General features: G+C 45.3%; 2 protein-coding genes across 2 annotated transcripts in view; one reads left to right on the top strand and one right to left on the bottom strand.

The window, feature by feature from the left end:
* eefsec (eukaryotic elongation factor, selenocysteine-tRNA specific) overlaps positions 1-16,272 on the bottom strand; it is a 23,923-nt gene extending 7,651 nt beyond the window's left edge. Inside the window, exons 1-6 of the mRNA XM_021609959.3 lie at positions 15,490-16,272; positions 12,884-13,091; positions 11,109-11,205; positions 10,595-10,759; positions 8,021-8,692; positions 5,194-5,350 (exon numbers count right to left, since the gene is read on the bottom strand). Coding sequence (XP_021465634.2) covers positions 5,194-5,350; positions 8,021-8,692; positions 10,595-10,759; positions 11,109-11,205; positions 12,884-13,091; positions 15,490-15,793 — 1,603 coding nt within the window. The 5' untranslated portion in view covers positions 15,794-16,272. The remainder of the gene's footprint in view (positions 1-5,193; positions 5,351-8,020; positions 8,693-10,594; positions 10,760-11,108; positions 11,206-12,883; positions 13,092-15,489) is intronic.
* ruvbl1 (RuvB-like AAA ATPase 1) lies at positions 16,260-26,968 on the top strand. Its single transcript, XM_036983679.2, has 11 exons — positions 16,260-16,756; positions 16,959-17,045; positions 17,209-17,341; positions 19,392-19,543; positions 19,627-19,716; positions 20,686-20,835; positions 21,004-21,067; positions 21,272-21,470; positions 21,639-21,741; positions 21,873-21,964; positions 26,500-26,968. The coding sequence occupies exons 1-11, from the start codon at positions 16,616-16,618 to the stop codon at positions 26,657-26,659; spliced, it is 1,371 nt and encodes a 456-aa protein (XP_036839574.1). The 5' UTR covers positions 16,260-16,615; the 3' UTR covers positions 26,660-26,968.

The following is a 26,968-nucleotide window of genomic DNA, read 5'->3' as shown; positions in this document are numbered from 1 at the left end:
ATACAAGACATTGTTTTATCATTTTATTGACATTGCTCCAGAAGGAAATGGCTAGGAGCTGTGGACAGCCCCCCATCTCACAGCTAGCCTTCAGGGAGTTGCTCATCCAGGAGCTTGCTAGCTACAGCAAGACCACTGTAGCACCTTCTGTCCCCTCTACCTCTGTCCCTTCTGCTCCAACCAGTGGTGTTCACATGCCAAAATGTATCATTGCAGGCAGGAATGTGCATCAGGGCAAAAAGGGAGACAGGCCATTACATCAGGAGACGTGGAGGAGGCCGTAGGAGGGCAACAACCCAGCAGCAGGGCCGCTACCTCCGCCTTTGTGCAAGGAGGAGCACTGCCAGAGTCCTGCAAAATGACCTCCAACAGGCCACAAATGTGCATGTGTCTGCTCAAACAGACTCCATGAGGGTGGTATGAGGGCCCGACATCCACAGGTGGGGGTTGTGCTTACAACCCAACACCATGCAGGACGTTTGATATTTGCCAGAGAACACCAAGATTGGCAAATTCGCAACTGGCGCCCTGTGCTCTTCACAGATGAAACCAGGTTCACACTGAGCACATGTGACAGACGTGACAGAGTCTGGAGACGCCGTGGAGAACGTTCTGCTGCCTGCAACATCCTCCAGCATGACCGGTTTGGTGGTGGGTCAGTCATGGTGTGGGGTGGCATTTCTTTGGGGGGCCGCACAGGCCTCCATGTGCTCGCCAGAGGTAGCCTGACTGCCATTAGGTACCGAGATGAGATCCTCAGACCCCTTGTGATGCGGTTGGCCCTTGGGTTCCTCCTAATGCAAGACAATGCTAGACCTCATGTGGCTGGAGTGTGTCAGCAGTTCCTGCAAGAGGAAGGCATTGATACTATGGACTGGCCCGCCCGTTCCCCAGACCTGAATCCAATGGAGCACATCTGGGACATCATGTCTCGCTCCATCCACCAACGCCACGTTGCACGACAGACTGTCCAGGAGTTGGCGGATGCTTTAGTCCAGGTCTGGGAGGAGATACCTCAGGAGACCATCCGCCACCTCATCAGGAGCATGCCCAGGTGTGGTAGGGAGGTCATACAGGCACGTGGAGGCCACACACACTACTGAGCCTCATTTTGACTTGTTTTAAGGACATTACGTCAAAGTTGGATCAGCCTGAAGTGTGGTTTTCCACTTTAATTTTGAGTGCGACTCCAAATTCAGACCTCCATGGGTTGATAAATTTGATTTCCATTGATAATTTTTGTGTGATTTTGTTGTCAGCACATTCAACTATGTAAAGAAAAAAGTATTTAATAAGAATATTTCATTCATTCAGATCTAGGATGTGTTATTTTTGTGTTCCCTTTATTTTATTGAGCAGTGTATATAGTTATTTGCATCAATGTATCACTCTACCAATTCGGCCACTTGGGTACATTTGGGAAGCTTGTGAGGGACACCTGGGTGTCTTCATGCTCAATGGCATGTACCTCACTCATTCCTGAAGGTATCTATCTGAAACTTTGGTCAAATACTGTTGCCCACTTATGTTCTTATTTTAAATTATCCCCAGCATCATATCTGAATATTTTGGCTGTTCTTGTTCATTTCAAAGATGCAAAAAAATTAAAAGAACAGAAAACATTGATTATTTCCTTGTATTTTCTTCTACGGGATCTATTGAGTTACATTCTCCTACATTCAATTCACATTTCCACAAACACAGAGTGTTTCGTTTCAAATGATACCAAGAATATCCATATCCTTGCGTCTGGGCCTGAGCTACAGGCAGTTAGATTAGGGTATACTTTCAGGCGGAAATTGAGAAGAACTGGAGGGCAGTCCTTAACAAGTTAAACAGATCACCGACCATTTAGAATCCCACCGTACCTTCTCCACTATGCAATCTGGTTTCAGAACTGGTCATGGGTGTACCTCAGCCACTCTCAAGGTCCTAAACGATATCATAACCGCAATAGATAAAAGACAGTACTGTGCAGCCATTTTCGTCGACCTGGCTAAGGCTTTCGACTCTGTCAATCACCACGTTCTTATCGGCAGACTCAATAGCCTTGGTTTCTCTGACTGTCTCACCAACTACTCTTCAGATAGAGTTCAGTGTGTCAAATCGGAGGGCCTGTTATCCGGACCTCTGGCAGTCTCTATGGAGGTGCCACAGGGTTCAATTCTCGGGCCTACTCTTTTCTCTGTATATATCAATGACATCGCTCTTGCTGCTCGTGATTCTCTGATCCACCTCTACACAGACGACACCATTCCGTATAAATCTGGCCCTTCCTTGGACACGGTGTTAACAAACCTACAAACGAGCTTCAATGCTATACAACACTCTTTCCGTGGCCTCCAACTGCTCTTAAATGCTAGTAAAACTAAATGCATGCTCTTCAACCGATTGCTGCCCGCAACTGCCCGCCCGCTTAGCATCACTACTCTGGACGGTTCTGACTTAGAATATGTGGACAACTACAAATACCTAGGTGTCTGGTTAGACTGTAAACTCTCCTTCCAGACACACATTAAGCATCTCCAATCCAAAATTGAATCTAGAATCGGCTTCCTATTTTGCAACAAAGCCTCCTTCACACATGCTGCCAAACATACCCTCGTAAAACTGACTATCCTAATGATCCTTGACTTCGGCGATGTAATTTACAAAATAGCCTTCAATACTCTGCCATTCTCACCAACAGGGATGTAAACTAATTTGTGCACAAAAAAAAGACAGAAATGAGCTTTCTGTGTGAACAGAATTTTCTGGAATCTTTTATTTCAGCGCATGACACATGGGACCAACACTTTACATGTTGCGTTTATATTTTTGTTAAGTGTAGGAAGGTGTTCCTAATGTTTGGTTTACTCTGTGTATGTGATCTGGAGGCAGCAGCTTAGACCGCTAGACCACACAAGTCACTTTTAAAAATGTCCACACCACTAGTCCCATTCTTACTGCTCTATAGTGGTGTCTCAGGGTCAACAGTACATCTGCTCTTTACACTGACGATGACAGAGATAGGAGATGAGAGAGAGAACAGATAGATAGTGATCCTCTCTCTGCTCTACTTAAAGAGTGACAATGCTGGAGCCACTGTGGTCTGCTGAACCTGAACTGGATCGCCAACCTCAGCCTCCTGATCCTGCTGCTGATAGAGTGGAGACAAAGGTCACAGTCCTGACTCACGGTCATGTTTCATCTGATATTTACTGTCCAGATTGGGCATCCAATCACACATGCAACTTTGTCCCACCAGTCATTGTCTCCTTAACTTATTAAGCAGTTGTGGTCTTGTCTCACGGTTCCCGTTTCACGCTCAAGGTCGTGAAAGAACCTTGACTCTGTCTCTCTGTCAGGATTCTATGTGGCGGTTCTGTTCTGGCTGACATTTATTCTGGTGTCTGACAGTCCTCAGGCGACTGGGCACGTGCTGTGGATTCCGCTGGGGCATCCCTTCCTGTGTGTGTGTGCGTTTGACATGTTTGTTTGCTTGTTGTTCCACTCACGTAGAGGTGAGAAATGTTCCCTGAGCAAACCTTCGCACTGGCTGACCTCATCTACCCGCATCACATGGCGCCACAGAGGAGGTTGTTATGGTTACAAGCCAGGCAGAATCTCAGATCTACAGAACTCACTTGGCCTTAGCTCACACCGCTCACACACACACAAATGAATCAGTGTGATGTAATTTCAAATAAAATCCAGTTCATCAATGCTTGAACTTCACTTTTCTTTTTGTAAATGGAGTCAGCACACACACACACCCCTTATTCAGCATAATTACAAAAAATATTAAATGATCCTCCTAAAGCTATCACCACAAACGTATAACAAGTTGTTTTTTTGCATTAAACAACATAATTAACATGTATTTTATCCTTTTAATTACAGGCTGACATATCACATAGACAAAGTAGAAGTCTGATGTATGCATGCATGTAAGTCGCTCTGAATAAGGCCGTCTGCTAAATGACTCAAATGTAAAATGTAACCTGAATACCCGAGAGGGTCTGGATTCATAAATCTAACTTTTCCCTCGGGTCCAGGTCGGGTCCTGTTTGATTGTCATTGGGTCTATGCAACTACAGCTGATAGAACAGAGTGGACCCATATGTTGGCTATAGGCTATTTGTTAACCAGAAGATCAACTTGGTTGATAAACATGTTTTTATCATCACATATTTTGATCATGACTCGGTCCAATCGGGTACAGGCCGGGTCTAGGTCTGGTTGGCATCAAACCTGAACCCGAATGGACCCGATTGTTCTCGGGTCCGTTCAGGTCCCCATTTAAAAAAGAACAAAAATGTATTTCATTTTTTTTAAATCTTTTTTTATTTTTTATTTTTTTTTTAAATCGGGTCCGATTGTCCTCGGGTCCAACTTTTTGGAGCCGAGAAGACCTATACTTCAAAGTCTAAATGACAGCTATCCCCCTCTGCTCCTTTCCCACAATCTATCCATCCCTCTCTCCTCCTCTAGAATAGCTGTCTAGTGCCAGGCTGGTGGCCCTAAGGGGCTTGTAGGGGATGAGTTTGGGGTCAGGGCAGGTTGCGGGGGGGAATTGGACAGTAGTGTGTGTGAAGGGGGAGGTTGTGAGGTGTCTGGGCGGCCTTCAAAGACTTACTCAAATCTAACTAGCCCTCTTTTCCTTTCTCTCCCTCACTTTCTCCATTTTGAATCATATGCCCTGAAGGGGCAAAAAACAATGAGAGAAAGGGAGCTCACACAAGCACACCCAGAGTAGCGAGAGGTCAGAAGAACACACAGCAGAGGGCAAACTATGAGAGTGAATGAGCAATGAGCATGCTGAATGTCTTAAGTGACTAGCCAAGTATGTCAGTGTATATATAAGAGCATGTTTGTGAGTGTGCACGCCAGTGTGAGTGAGTTGAGAGGAAGTAGGTACGGTTCTCTTTCTAAATGTTTTAGCTTTCTCTCCCACCGGGCCCAGTGTGGAGCCTATCTGTGGGTCGGAGGTGAGAGGAGCAACAGAAGGTAAAATAAACAGGGTGCAGACTGCCCCCGGAACCAGAGCTACCCCCAGAGGATCCTGGAGAGGGATTCCCGGCAGGAAATTCATATAAAATGTCTGATATCTGTTGGTCAGATGTGATCATACACCCATACGCTGCTTTAAACCGCTCAGCAGCGAGGTCTGTTTTATCATTAACACATTCATACAGGCCCATGCCTACATACCTGGCACCCGGATCTTAAACTTCCCGCTCTGTCCGAAGCCGCCCTCGATGACCCCCTCCTCGCCGGTCGACAGCGTGACCTTTAACCCCACAAACAACTGCAGGTTGGTCTCCTTCTTGAAGAGATTTCGGCCAATCACAGTGTAGTCGTCTGTCACCTGACCAGAAGGAGGAGGAGACTTGAGAGGCACCAATGACAGATACAACAAAATATCCTTATTGTAATGCAATACACTTAAATAATATGATCATTAAATGAGCAGCTTCCTGTAACAAATATCATACAAATACCATTATTAACTAACGCTCCAGCATATCCCTTAATGATTTGAGGCAGACAGTGTGTGTTTGTTTTTCATGTTCCTCTCTCTGATCTAACACACACACTGCTGCATGATCTCGTGTGTTGCCATGCTGCCACTCTGTCGCCATAGTGAATGGTGGGGGATTGGCTGACCCCACCATGACACTGTTTTGTCCCCTGTCCCAACCCAACGCTGCTATGAGCCACATTCCCCTAGGACTGCTGTCTGTCTGTCCTCTCATTCCTCTTTGCATGTTTTCTTCTGTTTTGTATCTGTCCATCACAGAGACTCTCTCACCTGTCACTGATCCAATAAAGGGAGGGCACAGCTCTTTCCCTCGCTACTTCTCCCCCTTTGTCACTTCCTTCCCTCGCTCACTCTCACATTCGGTTCTGACTGATGCGTCATCGCTGATAAGCTACTGTTGGTTAAAATTATACTCTTATTTTAAATGTATGTTCTGTCCTTGAGCTGTTCTTGTCTATTTTTGTTCTGTATTAGGTCATGTTCTATGTGGACCCCAGGAAGAGTAGCTGCTGCATTTGCAACTGCTAACGGGGATCCTAATAAAACAACACAGTGACTAAGGGATGACAAAGCCATATCTCAAACTCAGATATTTGTCCTCTTCGGACTTTGGACTTCCTCAGTCTGGGAGGGGAACCCATGTCACAACACCTGAGTCTGACCTCACAGGGAGAGGATCAACCTCAGGGTCAACGACCTATGTGTAACAGCCTAACAGCAGTAAAACTTGTCCACACACTTGACCTCTGACCTGTGAGTGATCCTGAGAGAGGATGCGTACTGTGTACACACAGACACGCTGCTGGCTGCAGACAACACTGAAACAGACAAACAGGCAGGAGCAACGAGGCAGATAAGACTCTTATGAGTCAAAAGGGGAAGATAAACTGAGGAACAACAAAATAGTCAGAGAAGTGTTGAATTAAATGACAAAATAAGTCATTGACTATATTACAAGAGCGAGATCGAGCCAGGGAGAAAGACGGTAAAGGTGAGAGATCGAAAAGCATAATGGATTGAGGACTCAAAGAGAGAGAAAGAAAGATGAGCGTGAGAGAGCAGGGGCCAGAGTGAGGGCCTGGGGGAATGCAGAGAGCCATGTGGATGTGGGTATATTCCTGTGCCACTCAGGTCCAAACAGCACCAGCCTGGCTGTCGCCACTGGCGTCAGGGGGACACACGCCTGTGTCACAGCCCAGCACACGCAAAGGCCCTGCATTCTTCTCCACGCCGCATTGCCGGGACTCTGTGTGTGTGTGTGTGTGTGTGTGTGTGTGTGTGTGTGTGTGTGTGTGTGTGTGTGTGTGTGTGTGTCCACAATGGGAGCTCAGTCCCTGAAAATCTCTCCAGTGCCACCAGTAATGAGAAACATCCAAACAAGGACCAGAAGACAGGAAGGGGAGGGGGGCAGAGGAACAAGCTCCAGAAGACAGGAAGGGGAGGGGGGCAGAGGAACAAGGACCAGAATACAGGAAGGGGAGGGGGGCAGAGGAACAAGGACCAGAAGACAGGAAGGGGAGGGGGCAGAGGAACAAGATCCAGAAGACAGGAAGGGGAGGGGGCAGAGGAACAAGGACCAGAATACAGGAAGGGGAGGGGGGCAGAGGAACAAGATCCAGAAGACAGGGAGGGGAGGGGGGCAGAGGAACAAGATCCAGAAGACAGGAAGGAGAGTGGGGCAGAGGAACAAGATCCAGAAGACAGGAAGGAGAGTGGGGCAGAGGAACAAGATCCAGAAGACAGGAAGGAGAGTGGGGCAGAGGAACAAGATCCAGAAGACAGGAAGGAGAGTGGGGCAGAGGAACAAGATCCAGAAGACAGGAAGGAGAGTGGGGCAGAGGAACAAGATCCAGAAGACAGGAAGGAGAGTGGGGCAGAGGAACAAGATCCAGAAGACAGGAAGGAGAGTGGGGCAGAGGAACAAGATCCAGAAGACAGGAAGGAGAGTGGGGCAGAGGAACAAGATCCAGAAGACAGGAAGGAGAGTGGGGCAGAGGAACAAGATCCAGAAGACAGGAAGGGGAGGGGGCAGAGGAACAAGGACCAGAATATAGGAAGGGGAGGGGGCAGAGGAACAAGGACCAGAATACAGGAAGGGGAGGGGGGCAGAGGAACAAGATCCAGAAGACAGGAAGGAGAGGGGGACAGAGGAACAAGATCCAGAAGACAGGAAGGAGAGTGGGGCAGAGGAACAAGATCCAGAAGACAGGAAGGAGAGTGGGGCAGAGGAACAAGATCCAGAAGACAGGAAGGAGAGTGGGGCAGAGGAACAAGATCCAGAAGACAGGAAGGGGAGGGGGGCAGAGGAACAAGGACCAGAATACAGGAAGGGGAGGGGGCAGTGGAACAAGGACCAGAATACAGGAAGGGGAGGGGGCAGAGGAACAAGGACAGAGAGCCAAGCACGAAGACTGATGGGAAGGGTGTGTGTGTGCAGCCTATTAGGGTTATGAGGGGGTGGAAGATGTGTCTGTGTGTGGCAGGGGGTCCACTCACCCTCTCCACCTGTCCCTCCTTGTGTTTGGTCTTGTAGATACGTAGTCTGAGTAGTGTAGTCTCAGAGTAGCTCTTCTCCTCAAAACCCTCCAGCAGACGCCCCTGGAACGCCAGTCGGCACACGTTGGCGTGAATGTCTGTATCCAGCTTGGAGCCAATCACCAGGCAGAGAGTGGGACATGTGACCGGATGCTCAAACTCCAGCAGCGCCCACTGCTCCGGGTCTTGTCCCGCCCCGCCGGCCTCCCGTTGTCCAATCACATACTCATCCTGGTGGAAGTACTCCCGGTCAAAAGAGAAGGGTGTGTCCAGGGGTCTAAGGTCTGGCTCAGAGGCGTGGGGGTCTGAGGTGGGTAGCTGGGGGTCCGTGGTGGAGGCCTGGTGGGTCTCTCCAGGGGGCAGACCGAAGAAGGTGACCCTGGCCATGACAGTCTCATGTCCCACGGTGATGTGGAACTTGGCACGGGTGGCCAGGGAACCCTTGAAGTAGCCAATCTTTCTGACAGAGATGATGGCTGCGTGGAGGGTGTGTAGGGAACCAGGGGTACACACCACCCCCCGTTCTAGCAGTTTAGGGTCAAACTGTGTCACACACACGCCCACCCGGTCACCCTGCATGGCCCCGGTCACCGGCCGCCGGAACATCTGAACTGACTTCACTTTCTTGGTCACCTAGGGGTTAAAAGACAAACACAGAGAGACTATCAAACTACCTCATCAGCTCTATTGATTGTTTGTGCAAGGTTAAGTATACAATTGACAGAGTATGAACATGTTCAATATTACACTGAACAAAAATATAAAATGCAACATGCAACAATTTCAATGATTTTACTGAGTTACAGTTCATATAAGGAATTCAGTCAATTGAAATAAATTCATTAAGCCCTAATCTATGGATTTCACATGACTGGGAATACAGATATGCATCTGTTGGTCACAGATACCTAAAAAAAAGGTAGGGGCGTGGATCAGAAAACCAGTCAGTATCTGGTGTCATGACCATTTGCCTCACACAGTGTGACATCTCCTTAGCATATAGCCTTCAATGGCTGTGCAAAGTTGATGGATATTGGCGGGAACTGGGACACATACACGTTGATCCAGAGCATCCCAAACATGCTCAATGGGTGACATGTCTGGTGAGTATGCAGGCCATGGAGGAACTGGAACATTTTCAGCTTCCAGGAATTGTGTACAGATCCTTACGACATGGGGCTGTGAATTGTCATGCTGAATCATGAGGTGATGGCGGCGGATGAATGGCAGGACAATGGGCCTCAGGATCTCATCACGGTATCTCTGTGCATTCAAATGGCCATCGATAAAATGCAATTAAGTTTGTTGCCCATACCCTCACCATGGGGCTCTCGGTTCACAAAGCTGACATCAGCAAACCGCTCACCCACACGAACCTACACGCTGCCATCTGCCCAGTACAGTTGAGCTTCCCTGAGATGGATTCTGTCAGTTTGTGTAGAAATGATTTGATTGTGGAAATCCACAGTTTCACCAGCTGTCCGGATGGCTGATCTCAGACCATCCCACAGGTGAAGAAGCCGGATGTGGAGGTCCTGGCCTGGAGTGGTAATTAACATTACATTTTCTGGCAACAGCTCTGGCGGCCATTCCTGCAGTCAATATACCAATTGCATGCACCCTCAAAACTTGAGACATCTGTTGCATTGTGTTGTGTGACAAAACTGCACATTTTACAGTGGCCTTTTATTGTCCCAACACAAGGTGCACCTGTGTAATGATCATGCTGTTTAATCAGCTTCTTGATATGCCACACCTATTTTGGCAAAGGAGAAATTCTCACTAACAGAGAATGAGAGAAATAAGCCTTCTGTGCGTATGGAATATTTCTGGGATCTTTTATTTCAGCTCATGACAAATGGGACTAACACTTTACATGTTGCTTATATTTTTTGTTCAGTGTATAACAGAATAATCTTTGAGTGTTGTTTTTATGTTGTGAGTGGGTGAGTATGGTTGGTGTAGCCTAACCACAATTTCTCTCCAACACTACCTGCTGGTTAATCCAGGGTTCTGCCGCCACCCAGTGGAGGATGTTATGATGACACCAGTTGACAGTAAGGTTCAAGATAATAAACTGGGCTGGCCTACAACTGCATCTGGTCTGAATTAGCCAGCTCCTGTACTGCCAATACCCCACCCCTCCTCCCCAGTCTCCCCAAAAACACAGACACATCCTCCACTCCCATCCCTCCCCCTCTCCTCTTGCAGTCAATTTATGAACTTCCCAAAATAATCTCTGTAGCTTTTATCTTCTACTCCAGCCGTCCAGGTCATCTGAATCAGGGCTCTTCTACTACATCAATGATTCTCAACCTTTCTGGAAGCAGGGACTACCATCATGCTATAGTCTCTTTATAGGACCACATAACCTAAAATTAGAACAAATTAAATTGGCTAATGCACTCTAATGTTCTGCAATGTCACAAAAAATGGTTTCTGGTCTATAGACATGTGGGATTGAGGTTGAGAACCACTGATCAATACTTATTTTAGTGGTCATGTACATCAGTGTTCTGTGGTAAGTGACCATACCTTGAGCGCAGGGATCTCCACAGTGTCATTGACAGCCAGCGCCCCCTGTAGGATGGTTCCGGTCATGACTGTGCCCTGACCACGGATGGAGAAGCAGTGGTCCACAGCCATCAGCAGAGCTCCCCCCGGATCTCTGTGAGGGAGGTACGTCTGGCTCTTCAACAACTAGGACACACACACACACACCAAAGTCAAAACTGCTTTCATTAACATCGTAACATCCTTGTAGGCATGAGTGTGATTCAGTCATACACACAGAGTGCCATATAGTAGTGTTGAGTGTGTATCCTGTGGTTTCATCAACACTTCCTGACAGTGTCTCTTGTGATTTAATTATAGGGCAGAACCCCTGACCTGACAGTGTCTGTCATACCTCTTTGTTCTGTAAGAGTGACCTTTTACTGAATCATACTGTATGTATCATTGAAGCATTCTACACATCAGTCAGAATATTAAGCCAAACTGCTAATAGCGCAGGCACTTCCTGGGGCACCAGTGTGTCCAGGGTCTTTACCTCTATTAACTCAGGCACTCCATGGGGCTCCTCTGTTTCAGGGGCCTCAGGACCCCCAGGCTTTGCTGACAAGGCAATCACAGGACAGTCTTTAAATCTATCCAACAGGGGATGAAACGAGGGTTAGAATTATTTTGTGTGTGTGTGTCATAGACATTAAAACCAGAAGACAGTGATAGCATTGATGTCATCCATGTATTCCTATGCAAAACTCGCGATGGCTCATGAAGCTGGTAGTATTTGAATTTGAAGCACGCCATTATTGCTGAATGGGGCTGAATGGCACCCCAAAAAAATAGCTAAGGATCATCGTGAAAGTGGCAATAAGCAGCAAAGGATCATGGTCAATGTATTCGTTTTCATCCTGCCTTAATGTCTATGGAGCCTCCTAATAGCCTGCCGGCCATGATTGGTCTGTGTTAGCACCTGATCCTGTGTGACGACAAATATAGTAGTCAGAATGTATCACTACTTAATTCAGTATCTTGATTTGTAGCAAACTTTAAAATAATTCACAGTGGGGATCGAACTTGATCATAATAAACACATTTTAGAGCACAAAACAGCCGTCTAAACAAAATGTGTTTGGCAATACTGGCCATCTAGATCTAGATCGTAATTTACAGGCTTTCTAGGTCAGACCTGGGCCCATATCTACAAAGCATCCCAGAAACGTTCTTAGAATCCTGTTAAAACCTGCTTAGACCAAAAAAAATCCAAACTCAGAGTAGGTTTTAGGATGATGTTAAGACAGGGCCCAGACAAAATCAACCCCATAAAAGTTTATCTCAGCTGGTAATCGCAACAATTGAGGTACTACAAAGGAAAGATAGTGATGATGCTGATTGACATGTTGCAAATTGGGGAATAACCAATCCTGATGAGGCGTTGCCAGCTGTGAACTCTATAGCACATGTTTCTTCAGACAACCACAATGAATGTGAATGTTCAAATGTTTCAATGGTAAAATGTTTTATATCATTTCCGACTGACACCATCACTTTGCCTACTCTTAATGATTGCTTAATATGTTGGCATGCATAAACTTTTTTTTAAACCAATTCTGATGGTTGTTAAAAGTGGAATTTTGACAATACCATTATATCGACACACTCGTCACTCCTATTTAACATATCTACATCGATTTGGCACAGTAGGCATCAATGTCACTTGCTGATAATGTTGCATACAATGTTTGAAAGGTCTATCATTTTCATCAAACAATCAAACATAAGCCCTAGATTCCTTCAATTTCCCAACTTATAAACATGCCCAATTAGACACATTTATTAGCCTAGCGGTTCTACGTATTTAGGCATATCGTGTAATAGGCCTCGTGAAATCATTGTCAAAGACAAGAGCATGTCTACATTATTTATAGATTTATTGTATAGAAATATCAAAACATTCTTTCAACAACTGCAAAGCAGTTGCATGTGGTGCAGGAACCACTTACTCGCTGCATTTTTCTATTATCAAGACCCCTGCTGGTAACTATTAACCGGTTAGGACAGCTTATGAGACGTCCTAAATAATCTGTCGACTTGGTATCTCTTATGACTAAAGCCCTCCTTGCATAGCTTTCATTTTTACCCATAAGAGTAGGAGTAAAATGTCTCGATTCTCAGCACCTAGGACAAATGTTCTCCTCTGAAATGGATTGTGGATACAGGCCCAGAGCTTTGGCACCGCTAGGTTACTACATAGTAGCCGACCAGCAGAACTGGTGACTTCACTCTCCAGAAAGGACACTGGGGGCCTGGTGTGTGTGTTACCTGGTGTTCTCCAGTGTCTTGTGCAGTCTCTTGGTCATCTTGTCGATGGCGGTCTGTCTCTTGTTGGGCGGCAGCAGGTCAGTCTTGTTGAGAATGACCACCATGCGGGGGCAGGTCAGCTCTCCTATCAGCAGACACTCTGCTGTCTGGGTCTGGATCCCCTTCACCACGTCTACCACCAGCATCATCAAGTCTATGATTTGAGCCCCTGAAACACACACACTCACTATTAGACTTGTATGTAGGCTATATGGCTTGTCCATAATAAACACCCCAGTCCAAAACTACTGCAGCGAAATGATTGTGACCACTCAGCACTGCATGGTTACAGCTCATCTACACAGGGCCCAAAGGACCAGTCATAAGTTGAGCAACCAATGGAGAAACAGCAACAGACAACCAAGAATAATAACGAAGAGAGGGAGAGAAGAGGGAGGGTACAAAGGATAAAGATGTAGACAAGGGAGAACGGCTAGATGGCTGAAATTAGAGCCCCAGCTCACTTGGTTGTCTTTCCTCTCCCTCTTTTCTTTCCTTCACTTTGGCAGTCTTTCTTTCCTCTGCCTCTCTTTGGCTTTCTTTCTTTCCTGTGCTTTCCCCACTGGGGACAGGAGAGGAAGTGTATTACATACCCTGATCCCCACACCTTCCTTCTGCCCTAATCCACAGCATTTGCCATCCACAGGGACACACTGGCTTTATATAGCCAACTACCAGCCATATACACTGACTCAGGCCACACTCCCACTGTGTGTGCTCTCCTTATCCTATTTTCCTTCAGTTTCAATCGTCTTCTACCACCAATGCATACCCTCACCTCTCAGCCCTGTCAAAGCAGTCTCCACTTACAGCATACATAGTACATTTCTTACCTAGAAATAATTAAACAAAAATAATAAAATGTGGATAAAGCCAAAGAACACTTCTCAGGAGTGAGGAGAGAGAGAAAGGGAGATTGTAGCAAGAAAGAAAGGGGAAATAACTAAGCTGGGGCGTAAGGTATTCTCATGTCCTCCCCGAGACTTCTACCCATTCCTCCTCTCTCTCTTCCTTTCCAATCCACAGGCTAGTGGAGGGGCCAGTCAATCAGTGTGGGTTAACCATGTAATGGCTGGATTAAATTGTTGAGTCAAGAAATGATGTATATTTGTATCAAGTGTATGTGTACTAGAGGTCGACCGATTAATCGGAATGGCCGATTAAATAGGGCCGATTTCAAGTTATAACAATCGGAAATCAGTATTTTTGTGCGCAGATTTTTTTTAATTTTATACCTTTATTTAACTAGGCAAGTCAGTTAAGAACACATTCTTATTTTCAATGACGGCCTAGGAACGGTGGGTTAACTGCGTTGTTCAGAGGCAGATCAACAGATTTTCACCTTGTCAGCTCAGGGGATCCAATCTTGCAACCTTACAGTTAACTAGTCCAACGCAATAACGACCTGACCTGCCTCTCTCTCGTTGCACTCCACAAGGAGACTGCCTGTTACGCGAATGCAGTAAGCCAAGGTAAGTTGCTAGCTAGCATTAAACTTATCTTATAAAAAACAATCAATCATAATCACTAGTTAACTAACTACACATGGTTGATGATATTACTAGATATTATCTAGCGTGTCCTGCGTTGCATATAATCTGACTGAGCATACAAGCATACAAGTATCTGACTGAGCGGTGGTAGGCAGAAGCAGGCCGTAAACATTCATTCAAACAGCACTTTCATGTGTTTTGCAAGCAGCTCTTCGTTGTGCGTCAAGCATTGCGCTGTTTATGACTTCAAGCATATCAACTCCCGAGATGAGGCTGGTGTGACCGAAGTGAAATGGCTAGCTTGTTAGCGCACGCTAACTAGAGGGACGGAAGCTATACTGTTTCACTGGTAATACTAAAGTGCCTTTAAGAACATTAAATAGTCAAAGGTTAATGAAACACAAATGGTAGAGAGAAATAGTCCTATAATTCCTATAATAACGACAACCTCGTCTTACCTGGGAATATTGACGACTCATGTTAAAAGGAACCACCAGCTTTCATATGTTCTCATGTTCTGAGCAAGGAACTGAAACGTTAGCCCTCTTACATAGCACATATTGCGCTTTTACTTTCTTCTCCAACATTTTGTTTTTGCATTATTTAAACCAAATTGAACACATTTCATTATTTACTTGAGGCTAAATTGATTTTATTGATGTATTATATTAAGTTAAAATAAGTGTTCATTCAGTATTGTTGTAATTGTCATTATTACAAATAAAATAACCGTCCGATCAATTTTTGGTCCTCCAATAATCGGTATAAGTATCGGCGTTGAAAAATCATAAATCGGTCGACCTCTAATGTGTACTCTTTATTCTGCAGCCCCAGTATGTTCCCATTTGCCATTATTGAAGCTGGCTGTCAAACTCTAGAGTACCAGGAGATGTCAGACAGCCGACTGGACAATTGAATTATGTCACTACGTGTCATGTACAGTCATTTAGTGTGAGTGATGGGATCTCCACCATTACACAGGTGTCAACACCTGAACATTTGCTGTCTTGCTACTACGGTTAGGGTATCGATTTCTCTCTGCAGTAATATGATATTCTCATTCACTTCTCTCACCCCCAATGATGGTGCGAATGAGGGACGCGTGTCCAGGACAGTCCACCAGCGTGAACTGCAGGTTGTCGTAGCCGTGGCCCCCGGGGTCCTCCCGCAGCTGCTCGGGGAGGTCCACGTTGAAGGAGGAGAAGCCGAGATCCAGAGTGATGCCTCTCTCTCGGGACTGGGGGTTCTTGTCAAAGGCAGCCGTGGACGCTGTGCTGCTGAGCGCCCTGGCAAGCGATGTCTTCCCGCTGTCGACATGCCCAAGTACCCCCACATTAAAATTTAATGTCTTCGGGTGGTTGTTGCTCGAGTCTGCCATGACTGGTAGTTAGCTAGCTATCTGCTCCTTTCGCAACCTCAGCAGTTAGCGTTACTGGCTGTGCCTTGAACTGTAGTTACGTTCAGTAAGTTAATGACACAACACGATTGACAACATTTACGATAAACTAATATTCATTCAATAAACTCATACATTAAACTCCTTACGTTACAATTAATTCATATGTTTGATGAAATAAAGGTAACTAAACACAAACGTTAGCTGTCGAGCTACACAAAACTTTTCTTCCTGCGTATCAGTAAAAACAGTCCTCTGGAAATTATGCCAGTGTGAGTAACGTTTTACTCCCTCTCACAAGTAGAGGCTACAAAATCATGAGGTGTGAAGAAAATATCCGTTTAGAACTCAAAACGAATTACATTTATTAAACAAACTTTTTGATAAGAGAGTGTAGGCGATGGAATGCAATCACAAAGGCAGGAATCAACCTCAAATGATGTACTAGTTTCCGTAAAGTCAAAGTGACGTGAACACAAGCGGAAATAAAAGCCAAAAAGAGGCGTGGTGGTTTTTGTATGGGTGAGATTGACAGTGCTTCTATCCAATCGCTTTATAACAGAAGAGCATAATTGTCCAATAGTGTACCTCTTAGAGCTAAAAAACGAACTTTTGTGTTATTTCCTTCAACTTCCTTGGTAACCCACATGGAAACAGTTCTTATCATACCACACTGAAACAGATCGCATCTGTTTGTTTTGTTTTACCGCGCCAATTCTAAATGTGAATAAATAACGATCAGGAAGGGAGCATTTTTGTTTGCATTTGTTATTTTATTATAAGACGTTCATAAAATACACAGCCATGAAGATCGAGGAAGTCAAAAGCACCACGAAAACCCAGCGCATCGCGTCTCACAGTCATGTGAAAGGACTCGGGCTAGACGATGCCGGGAACGCAAAGCAAAATGCGTCAGGTCTTGTTGGACAGGAGACCGCAAGAGAGGTATTAGCAAACGAGATGCCAAGCTAACTAGTTAACGTTATATCAAAAGTAGGTTACGTTTAGTTATTTAGCTAGCCACTGCATTTCAGAAAGTAGGTTTGTATTGCATTTTTCTTAGATGTATTTATTTTTCTATACCTCTTTTCAATTAAACATATACATATTTTTATGGATGTTCGTTACCTTTGTTTTCTGTCAACAGGCTTGTGGTATCATTGTGGAACTGATCCGCTCAAAGAAGATGTCGGGAAGGGCAGTTTTACTTGCTGGACCTCCCGGTACAGGAAAGGTAGACAAGATGTTACTGCAGTACTTCAATGATACCCCAAAGTCGTAATTGTGAAATGTCTGATATGCTTACTGTGTCTTCTGGCCTCCACAGTAATAGAAAGAATACAACTTGAGAGACTTTGACCAACCCTACTTTGCACCATCTCATTCCCCCCCTGCAGACCGCCTTGGCTTTGGCTATGGCACAGGAGCTCGGCAACAAGGTGCCCTTCTGCCCCATGGTGGGAAGTGAGGTCTACTCTTCTGAGATCAAGAAAACAGAGGTGCTAATGGAGAACTTCAGGAGGGCCATAGGTGAGGGGCCACACACAAACACAGGGCCACTGGGAATGGATCACACACGCTAGTGCTGAGCGAGTTGTGCTTTTTGAGGTAGTTTCAGTTCGATTATGTAAAAAATGATCCCAGTTTTTGATTTCAGTTTCACATTTTTGGGGGGGACTTTAAAGCTGCAGTATGTAACTTTTTTGGGTGACCTGACTAAATTCACATAGAAATGTGAGTTATAGTCCTATCTTTCTCATTGAAAGCAAGTCTAAGAAGCGGTAGAAATGTTCAATATGCGCTATTTTAGTAGTTCTTCAAAGTAAATAAGGCATACTTTATGACTGCTGAATACCAACTATCAATCACTTAGGTCCAACTATCAATCACTTAGGTCATGTATTTTACCTCAAAGCAACTGCTCTCTTTCCCTCTCGATTATGCATTCTTCTCTCTTTTACGTAGCAGGCGTAAGACCGGACAAGTAGACGTGCAATGGATTATGGGGATTGTAGTTAATTACTACGTTTTAATGTGTGAAACTATACAGAACAAAATACAACTCAACATACAACAATTTCAAGATTTTACCCAGTTACAGTTCATATAAGGAAGTGAATTGGAATAAATTAATTGGGCCCTAATCTATGGATTTCACATGACTGGGCAGGCCCACCCACTGGGGAACCAGGCCCAGCCAATCAGAATGATTATTTTCCCCACAAAGGGCTTTATTACAAACATAAATACTCTTCAGTTTCATCAGCTGTCTGGATGAAGAAGAAGAAGCCGGATGTGGAGGTCCTGGGCTGGCGTGGTTACACGTAGTCCAGTTCGACGTACTGCCAAATTCTCTAAAACAGCGTTGTTGGAGGTGGTTTATGATAGAGAAATAAACATTAAATTCTCTGGCAACAGCTCTGGTGGACATTCCTGCACTCTCCCTCAACTTGAGACGTCTGTGGCATTGTGTTGTGTGACAAAACTACACATTTTAGTGTGGCTTCTTTATTGGCCCCAACACAAGGTGCACCTGTGTAATGACCAGGCTGTTTATTCAGCTTCTTGATATGCCACAGCTGTAGGTGGATGGATTATTTTGGCAAAGGATAAATGCTTACTAACAGGGATGTAAACAAATGTGTGCACAACATTTGAGAAAAATAAGCTTTTCATGCATATGAAACATTTCTGGGATCTTTAATTTCAGCTCATGACACATGGGACCAACACTTTACATGTTGCTTATATTTTTGTTCAGTATATGTAGAATATTGGCCTGTTGGAAATTATAACTCCCTACTACATCGCACAGTTTGGTCTTGATCTGATTTATCTCTAGAGAAACTGCACAATAAGCCCACAGCAACAAAACATTTTTTTTTAAATTAAAATAATTGAACCAACGTCGGTCAAGTAGTTGCTTTACAAAACAAACAAACATTTGGTTAATCGCTCAGCACTAACACAAGCTCATAAGCTTGGGTCAATTGGAGACCAGATAAAGCTGCACCCTCCATTCCCCTGCTGCACCACCATCAGAATAGACTCCAGAGCCAGGTGTTCTCCTCCTGCTGGACAGAAGCAGGACTCGGGGAGGGTATCAGTGTGGCTGACACTGGGGAGGATGGCCTTGGAGAGGGATTGGGGGAAGGGGTTTGTTGGAGTGTTGACATTACCTGTCACAGAGAAGGAAATGGAGCGTGGGTTGAGAGCAGAGTGGTGGTCAGCACCCTCACCCCACAGAACACACAAGTTTAACGATGGAGGAAAATGGCGGGATACATTCTGAGCCTGTCGACACCCCCCTGATAAGAGCACTCTGACAGATGGTCTCTCCCTCAGAAGTGTGCCCCCCCCTGCCACTCACACACTGGGAGGCTGTATGCAGGAGGAACAAGGGCTACAGTGTGATCACATTACAAAGAGAGAGGACCATGCACTGTACACACAGTCTCACAATCTCCATTAAATTATCCACCAGGTAGACCAAAGGATGTGGCGTTTTTTATTGATTCAAGAAGGTAAGGCTTTACAGAGTCTTCATTCATTGTGTGTGACCCTGTCCTCCCTCGTCCAGGGTTACGTATTAAGGAGACCAAGGAGGTGTATGAGGGGGAGGTCACAGAGCTGACCCCCTGTGAGACAGAGAATCCCATGGGTGGTTACGGGAAGACCATCAGCCACGTCATCATCGGACTGAAGACCGGCAAGGGCACCAAGCAGCTCAAGGTCAGGCACGAGTCAGAGGCTAGGCCAGTCCATATAGAAGTTGCCCATGTGTCTCACTGTCTGTCTCTATGTTGTTTTTGTAGCTGGACCCCAGTATTTATGAGAGCCTGCAGAAGGAGCGTGTGGAAGCGGGAGACGTCATCTACATTGAAGCAAACAGTGGCGCCGTCAAGGTATCAGTACACTTCCACTTATTACAGTACACTTCTATACAAACACTCGCTTTGGAAAGGCTCCCATACACAAATTACACATTTGCAATGGCTCAAACGTTTAAGTCCAGAGTAATTGTAAACGGAGTAAGTAGATAAACTAACAAACAAGTACAAACTAAGAATACCCCCCCAAATAAAACAACACTAAAAGAACAGTGCGCTATCCTCCTGGGCCAGTCCTTCATGCCGGCTCTGTTTCATCTCTCTACTGTAGGCATTCTCCAGCTCTTCATCGCCCCTGGGTTTTATTCTCCCTATCTCTCCATCTCTCCTCCGCTTCCTCTGTTCTGGTGGACGGCCTCATGGCATAGTTTGACGCTTGTGTTGACGGCTTCTTTAATCGGTGCAGGTGGGCCGAGGGTGTAGGTGTGACGGGGGGGACAGGTGGCTGGGGGCCTTACATTTGTTGCTGTTGACAGCCCCCAGAGGACCCTCCCTGACTCTTTCATCCCCCCGCCTCTTTCATGCCTTCCTTAAGATGGCATGGAGTCCAATCATACACACCTGCTCTCACTCCTCCCATCCCTTCTTTTTGTTCCCCTATGAAGTGATTGGCCTAGTTTCAGCCACCTGACCACCTTTGATGGGATTGGCCTAGTTTCAGCCACCTGACCACCTCTGATGAGATTGGCCCAGTTTCAGTCACCTGACCGCCTCTGATGAGATTGGCCCAGTTTCAGTCACCTGACCGCCTCTGATGGGATTGGCCTAGTTTCAGTCACCTGACCACCTCTGAATGGGATTGGCCTAGTTTCAGTCACCTGACCACCTCTGAATGGGATTGGCCTAGTTTCAGCCACCTGACCACCTCTGAATGGGATTGGCCTAGTTTCAGCCACCTGACCACCTCTGAATGGGATTGGGTTAATATTTAATGCCTGTGTTCTGTGTTGAACCATTCCTTCCATGTGTATGGGGTGTGCACAGAGACAAGGTCGGTGTGACACATTTGCCACAGAGTTTGACCTGGAGGCTGAGGAGTACGTGCCGCTGCCTAAGGGGGACGTCCACAAGAAGAAAGAGATTATCCAAGACGTCACGCTACACGACCTGGATATTGCCAATGCTAGACCACAGGTACACACACACACACACACACAGTCTCCCCTAGACCCTGATTCAAGTGAATATGAGACTGCACTGCAGATATACACTTAGAAAATAACTGTTGATTGAAAAAGAATTATGCACAAACAAAGACACACTTGATCTTTGGTTGTTAAAGTGAGGTTCCTGTCCTCTCAGGGAGGTCAAGATATCCTGTCTATGATGGGACAGCTGATGAAGCCCAAGAAGACCGAGATCACAGGTAAGACCTGAAGCACGTAACCTAACTTTTTTAAACTCACAGCCCTAGTTCTATCCTTGTAGTAATAGCAGCTTGTACTTTCAACCCCCCCCCCCAATAAGCATCATTCAAAAGAACCCCACCCTTTCTGCTCTGTCCTTGACTTTTGATTGGCTCCCTTGCTTGATCCCTGACTCTTCATTGGCTCTTCATGCTGTACATTAGACAAGCTGCGAGCTGAGATCAACAAGGTGGTAAACCGCTACATTGACCAGGGTGTAGCTGAGCTGGTCCCTGGGGTGCTGTTTGTGGACGAGGTGCACATGCTGGACATCGAATGTTTCACCTACCTACACCGAGCTCTGGAGAGCACCATCGCACCCATCGTAGTATTCGCCTCCAACAGGGGCAACTGCCTCATCAGGTGGGTGGGTGTGTGTGTGCTAATGTGCATGAATGTGAGTTACTCTGACAGTTTGTTTTGGAACTTATAAAGTTGCACACTCTAATTATGCTCCCAAACATGTTAGGGTTATAGCAACCTATTACCCTGTTTACTAACCTTTCTGTTGTGTGGTTGGTTGGTTATCAGGGGGACAGAGGACATCAGCTCTCCTCATGGCATTCCCCTGGACCTGCTGGACCGAGTCATGATCATCCGCACCATGCTCTACACACCGCAGGAGATGAAGCAGGTGTGTGTGTTATCATGTCCGAGATGGCATTCCTACATATGAAGTGTGAATGTGTGATTGATGGTATGTTAATATATGAAGTATGTGGTCACTGTAGCGTGATGCTGACAGCGTGTGTGTGTTCTCTGTAGATCATTAAGATTCGTGCTCAGACTGAGGGGATCAACATCAGTGAGGAGGCCCTCAGTCACCTGGGAGAGATCGGAACCAAGACCACACTCCGGTAACACTCACCAGTCGGTTACTCTGTGCATGTGTGCTCACTCCACTGTCTCTAGTGCAGGGGTCTCCAACAGCTAGGAGTAGCTCGCAGCCCAGCTAGGAGTAGCTCGCAGCCCAGCTAGGAGTAGCTCGCAGCCCAGCTAGGAGTAGCTCGCAACCCAGCTAGGAGTAGCTCGCAGCCCAGCTAGGAGTAGCTCGCAGCCCAGCTAGGAGTAGCTCGCAGCCCAGCTAGGAGTAGCTCGCAGCCCAGCTAGGAGTAGCTCGCAGCCCAGCTAGGAGTAGCTCGCAGCCCAGCTAGGAGTAGCTCGCAGCCCAGCTAGGAGTAGCTCGCAGCCCAGCTAGGAGTAGCTCGCCTAATAATTAACTTTCAGAATTGTTTAAAGAAATAGTCATGTGTGTGATCATTTCAGCACCGTTTTAATCGGGACAGCACCATCGCGCGGATTTGCGATTAGCGTGGTGTACTCTTGATAAATCACTCAATGTTTTCATTGAATCAGTTTGGATATTTGGTAACAATTAGGCTGGGAAAATGTTAGCTATGTTGAGATGAGTCCTAATGATTATCTTTATTATATATAGTTTGCTCACATATTAGCTGATCAAAACATTTTGCTATCATGTTATGTAGCCTAAAAGAAAATTCCATCCCAAAACTTGCCCAGCCAGAGATCAATTAACCAAATGTACAGATGGAGATGAATTGAAACAAAATCGCATTGATTGATAATCAGACATGTCACAGGCAGTTGGTCGGGAGAAGGATGGGCTACTACACGAGTTAAGAGCAAAATCCACTTGTTAAAGGAAAACTCCACCCAAAAACATATTTTGGTGTTTCATTAGTCTATTGTTGGCATAGTCACAAACTGTTTTGCTTGTCAGCAATCAAGTTTTCAAAATAGGTAACTCTCAAAATACAGAAATCATCCCTGCATGGAGATTATTCTTTTTAAAGTTACATGCAGTATCTTGAAAACAAATCTAAAATGTAAAAGAATGGAATTAAGAAATATAGAAATGTTAGAATGAGCAATGTCAGAGTCCGGCATATAAATAAATATATGTGATGGAATGTGTACTATATAGTCTATCCATCCTGTTTATATCTGAAGAATACATAGAATAGTATATGTACAGCAATAGTTTAATAGGATGGACTTGACTAGAATACAGTATTCGGCATTCGGAAAGTATTCAGACCCCTTGACTTTTTTCCATATTTTGTTACGTTACAGCCTTATTCTAAAATGTATTAAATTATTTTTTCACGCATCAGTCTACACACAATACCCCATAATGACAAAGCAAAAACAGATTTTAGACATGTTTGCAAATATATAATTTTTTAAAAACAGATACCCTATTTACATAAGTATTCAGACCGTTTGCTATGAAACTCAAAATTGAGCTCAGAGGTGCATCCTGTTTCCATTGATCATTCTTGAGATGTTTTTACAACTTGATTGGAGTCCACTTGTGGTAAATTCAATTGATTGGACATTATTTGGAAAGGCGCACACTTGTCTATATAAGGTCCCACAGCTGACAGTGCATGTCAGAGCAAAAACCAAGACATGAGGTCGAAGGAATTGTCCGTAGAGCTCAGAGACAGAATTGTGTACCAAAACATTTCTGCAGCATTGAAGGTCCCCAAGAACACAGTGGCCTCCATCATTCTTAAATGGAAGGTGTTTGGAAACACCAAGACTCTTCCTAGAGCTGGCCGCCCGGCCAAACTGAGCAATCGGGGGAGAAGGGCCTTGGTCTGGGACGTGACCAAGAACCCGGTGGTCGCTCTGACAGAGCTCCAGAGTTCCTCTGTGGAGATGGGAGAACCTTCCAGAAGGACATCCATCTCTGCAGCACTCCACCAATCAGGCCTTTATGGTAGAGTGGCCAGACAGAAGCCACTCCTCAGTAAAAGGCACATGACCGCCCGCTTGGAGTTTACCAAAAGGCACCTAAAGACTCTGACCATGAGAAACCAGATTCTCTGGTCTGATGAAACTAAGGCTGAACTCTTTGGCCGGAATGCCAATGGTCACATCTGGAGGAAACATGGCACCATCCCTACGGTGAAGCATGGTGGTGGCAGCATCATGCTGTGGGGGTGTTTTTCAGCGGCAGAGACTGGGAGACTAGTCAAAATCGATGGAAAGATTAATGGAGCCAAGTACAGAGAGATCCTTGAGCACTCAGGACCTCAGACTGGGGCAAAGGTTCGCCTTCCAACAGGACAACGACCCTAAGCGGACAGCCAAGACAATGCAGGAGTGGCTTTGTGACAAGTCTCTGAATGTCCTTGAGTGGCCCAGCCAGAGCTCAGACATGAACCCGATCGAACATCTCTAGAGAGACCTGAAAATATCTGTGCAGCGACGCTCCCCATCCAACCTGACAGAGCTTGAGAGGATCTGCAGAGAAGAATGGGAGAAACTCCCCAAATACAGGTGTGCCAAGCTTGTAGCGTCATACTCAAGGCTGTAATCACTGCTGAAGGTGCTTCAACAAAGTACTGAGTAAAGGGTTTGAATACTTATGTAAATGTTATATCTGTTTATTTTTTTTTATAAATCTGCAAAAGTTACTACAAACATGTTTTCTGCTTAGTCATTGTGGGGTATTGTGTGTAGATTGAGGGGGGGGAAGCGATTTAATACATTTTAGAATAAGGTTGTAACGAAATTACATTTTGGAATAAGTCAAGGGGTCTGAATACTTTCTGAATGCACTGTACATATGAAATGGCTAAAACAGTATGTCAACTTTAGACGTGGAACACTGGTCACTTTAATATGTACATAGGACAGCAGCCTCTAAAGTGCAGGGTTGAGTAACCGGGTGTTAGTCGGCTAGTGACTAAAGTTCAGGACGGTACTGAGCGGAGGCCCGGCTAGTGGTGACTATTTAACAGTCTGACGGCCCTGAGATGGAAGCTGTTTTCCAGTCTTTGTGTCAGCTTTGATGCACCTGTCCTGACCTCACCTTCTGCCTCTTTTCTGTTTAAATGTAACTTAGCCTACTTCAATATAATCATTCATTCATGCCATTACACAGCATCTGAGTCATTCATGCCGTTACATGCAATCAAGCATTTTACTATTATGTATAAGACCAGCACAGATGGTCGGCCTCTACCGCAAACTGTCCAGTATCAGACACCTCAAGCTCCTGGCTTCTATCAAATCAAATCCACATTATCCCTAGTTGGTCACAATTGGCTTATAAAAACATAACACTGTCTGTCGATTAATTTCCAGCAATATTTTCCTTGTATGTGTGTCACAGGAGGTTGGTGGCACCTTCATTTGGGAGGACGGGCTCATTGTAATGGCTGGAGCGGAATAGTTGGAATGGTATCAAACACATGGTTTCTATGTTTTTGATGCCATTCCATTTGCTCTGTTCCAGACATTATTATGAGACGCCCTCCCCTCCACAGCTTCCACCGATGTGTGAGCGTTTCTGTCATTCACTTCGTGTAACCAGTTAGCTACTTCTGGATAGACAGAAATACTTTCCCCAAAACCTTCTCATTTAAATGTTAAGTGCAAGGTATGCTTTCCTGGCAGAATTACACTGAGTTTACCAAACATTAGGAACACCTTCCTATTATTGAGTTGCACCCCCCTTTGCCCTCAGAACAGCCTCAATTTGTCAGGGCATGGACTCTACAAGGTGTCCAAAGCGTTCCACAGGGATGGTTCCCGCAGTTGTGAAGTTGGCTGGATGTCCTTTGGGTGGTGGACCATTCTTGATACACACGGGAAACTGTTGAGTGTGAAAAACCCAGCAGAGTTGCAGTTCTTGACACAAACCAGTGCGCCTGGCACCTACTACCAGACCTCGTTCAAAGGCACTTACATTTGTTATCTTGCCCATTCACCCTCTGAATGGCACACATACACAATCCATGTCTCAATGCTTAAACATTTTCTTTAACCTGTCTCCTCCCCAAGTGACATCAATAAGGGATCATAGCTTTCACTTGGATTCACCTGGTCAGTCTGTCATGTTTTGTATACTCGGTGTATATCATGATTATTTGTATCAATCGGGTGGGCTTTTGTTTTGCAAGCTGTGTCATGGCATATGTAACAGCAAACACATCCCTAGACCAGCAAAATCCTCTCTTGCAAAATGCACAATTAAAGGGGTATTAATACTCTAATCTGAATTTGTTCTTTTTTTTCCAGCACACAAAAATTGTATTCTCATGTGATTTAAGCATTGAGATGAACTCCAAACATCCAATTTCTTGTTTCTCTATAAATAGTTGTGATTTTGAGTGAAAATCCCCCCAAAAATCCCCAAACCTGGAAAAATAACACAGAGAAAATGGAATTTGGGAAAATACAAAGAGTGCCTATTTGAATGCTAGGGGGAAAAAATTAAGTAGCTCTTGACATATTTCATAATTCTAAAGTAGCTCTCATGCTAGAAAAGGTTGGAGAGACCCATACTGTGTGTGTGTGTGTGTGTGTGTGTGTGCGCGTGCGTACTGACTCACCCACCCCTCTCCTCCTCTGTCAGGTATGCGGCTCAGCTGCTGACCCCAGCCAGTCTGTTAGGCAGAGTCCAGGGGAAGGAGGGAGTAGAGAGGGAGCAGGTGGAGGAGATCAACGAACTCTTCTACGATGCCAAGTCCTCCGCTAAGATCCTCCAGGACCAGCAGCACAAGTACATGAAATAAAGAACTATCGTCCACTCCCTCCACCCTTCTCTACCTCCCTTCATCCTCACTTTCTACCACAAGGCATCAAATGTCTGTAAACTCTGACAGTCTCTCTTTCTCTCCTCGTTCTCCTTCATGTAAAGTTCATCCTGCTCGTTCTTGTTTCTCTCATTCCAGCCTTCCTCTCATCCTTTTGTTCTGAGCCCCCATCAAGCTGCCCCATCTGTGCATCATCCACTGTAGTAGCTTGTTACGTTCAGATAAATACATTGTTTTAAAGGTTCTTTGCGTGTTAATAAAATTTGATTTTTTCAATAAAACTGAAAA

This window comes from Oncorhynchus mykiss, chromosome 7 (genome assembly GCF_057628025.1).
Source record: "Oncorhynchus mykiss isolate SJ-2025 chromosome 7, ASM5762802v1, whole genome shotgun sequence".
NCBI lineage: Eukaryota > Metazoa > Chordata > Actinopteri > Salmoniformes > Salmonidae > Oncorhynchus > Oncorhynchus mykiss.
The sequence above is the reverse complement of the archived record's forward strand: the minus strand, read 5'-3'. Positions and strand labels throughout refer to the sequence as shown.

What these genes read in the sequence shown, in the direction of transcription:
- ruvbl1 (XM_036983679.2), top strand. Translation starts at nt 16,616, where the DNA reads ATGAAGATCGAGGAAGTCAAAAGCACCACGAAAACCCAGCGCATCGCG. An exon ending in CAAACAGTGGCGCCGTCAAG is followed by an intron (nt 19,717 to 20,685) that starts GTATCAGTACAC and finishes GGGTGTGCACAG; the next exon opens with AGACAAGGTCGGTGTGACAC. An exon ending in CACCGCAGGAGATGAAGCAG is followed by an intron (nt 21,742 to 21,872) that starts GTGTGTGTGTTA and finishes TGTTCTCTGTAG; the next exon opens with ATCATTAAGATTCGTGCTCA.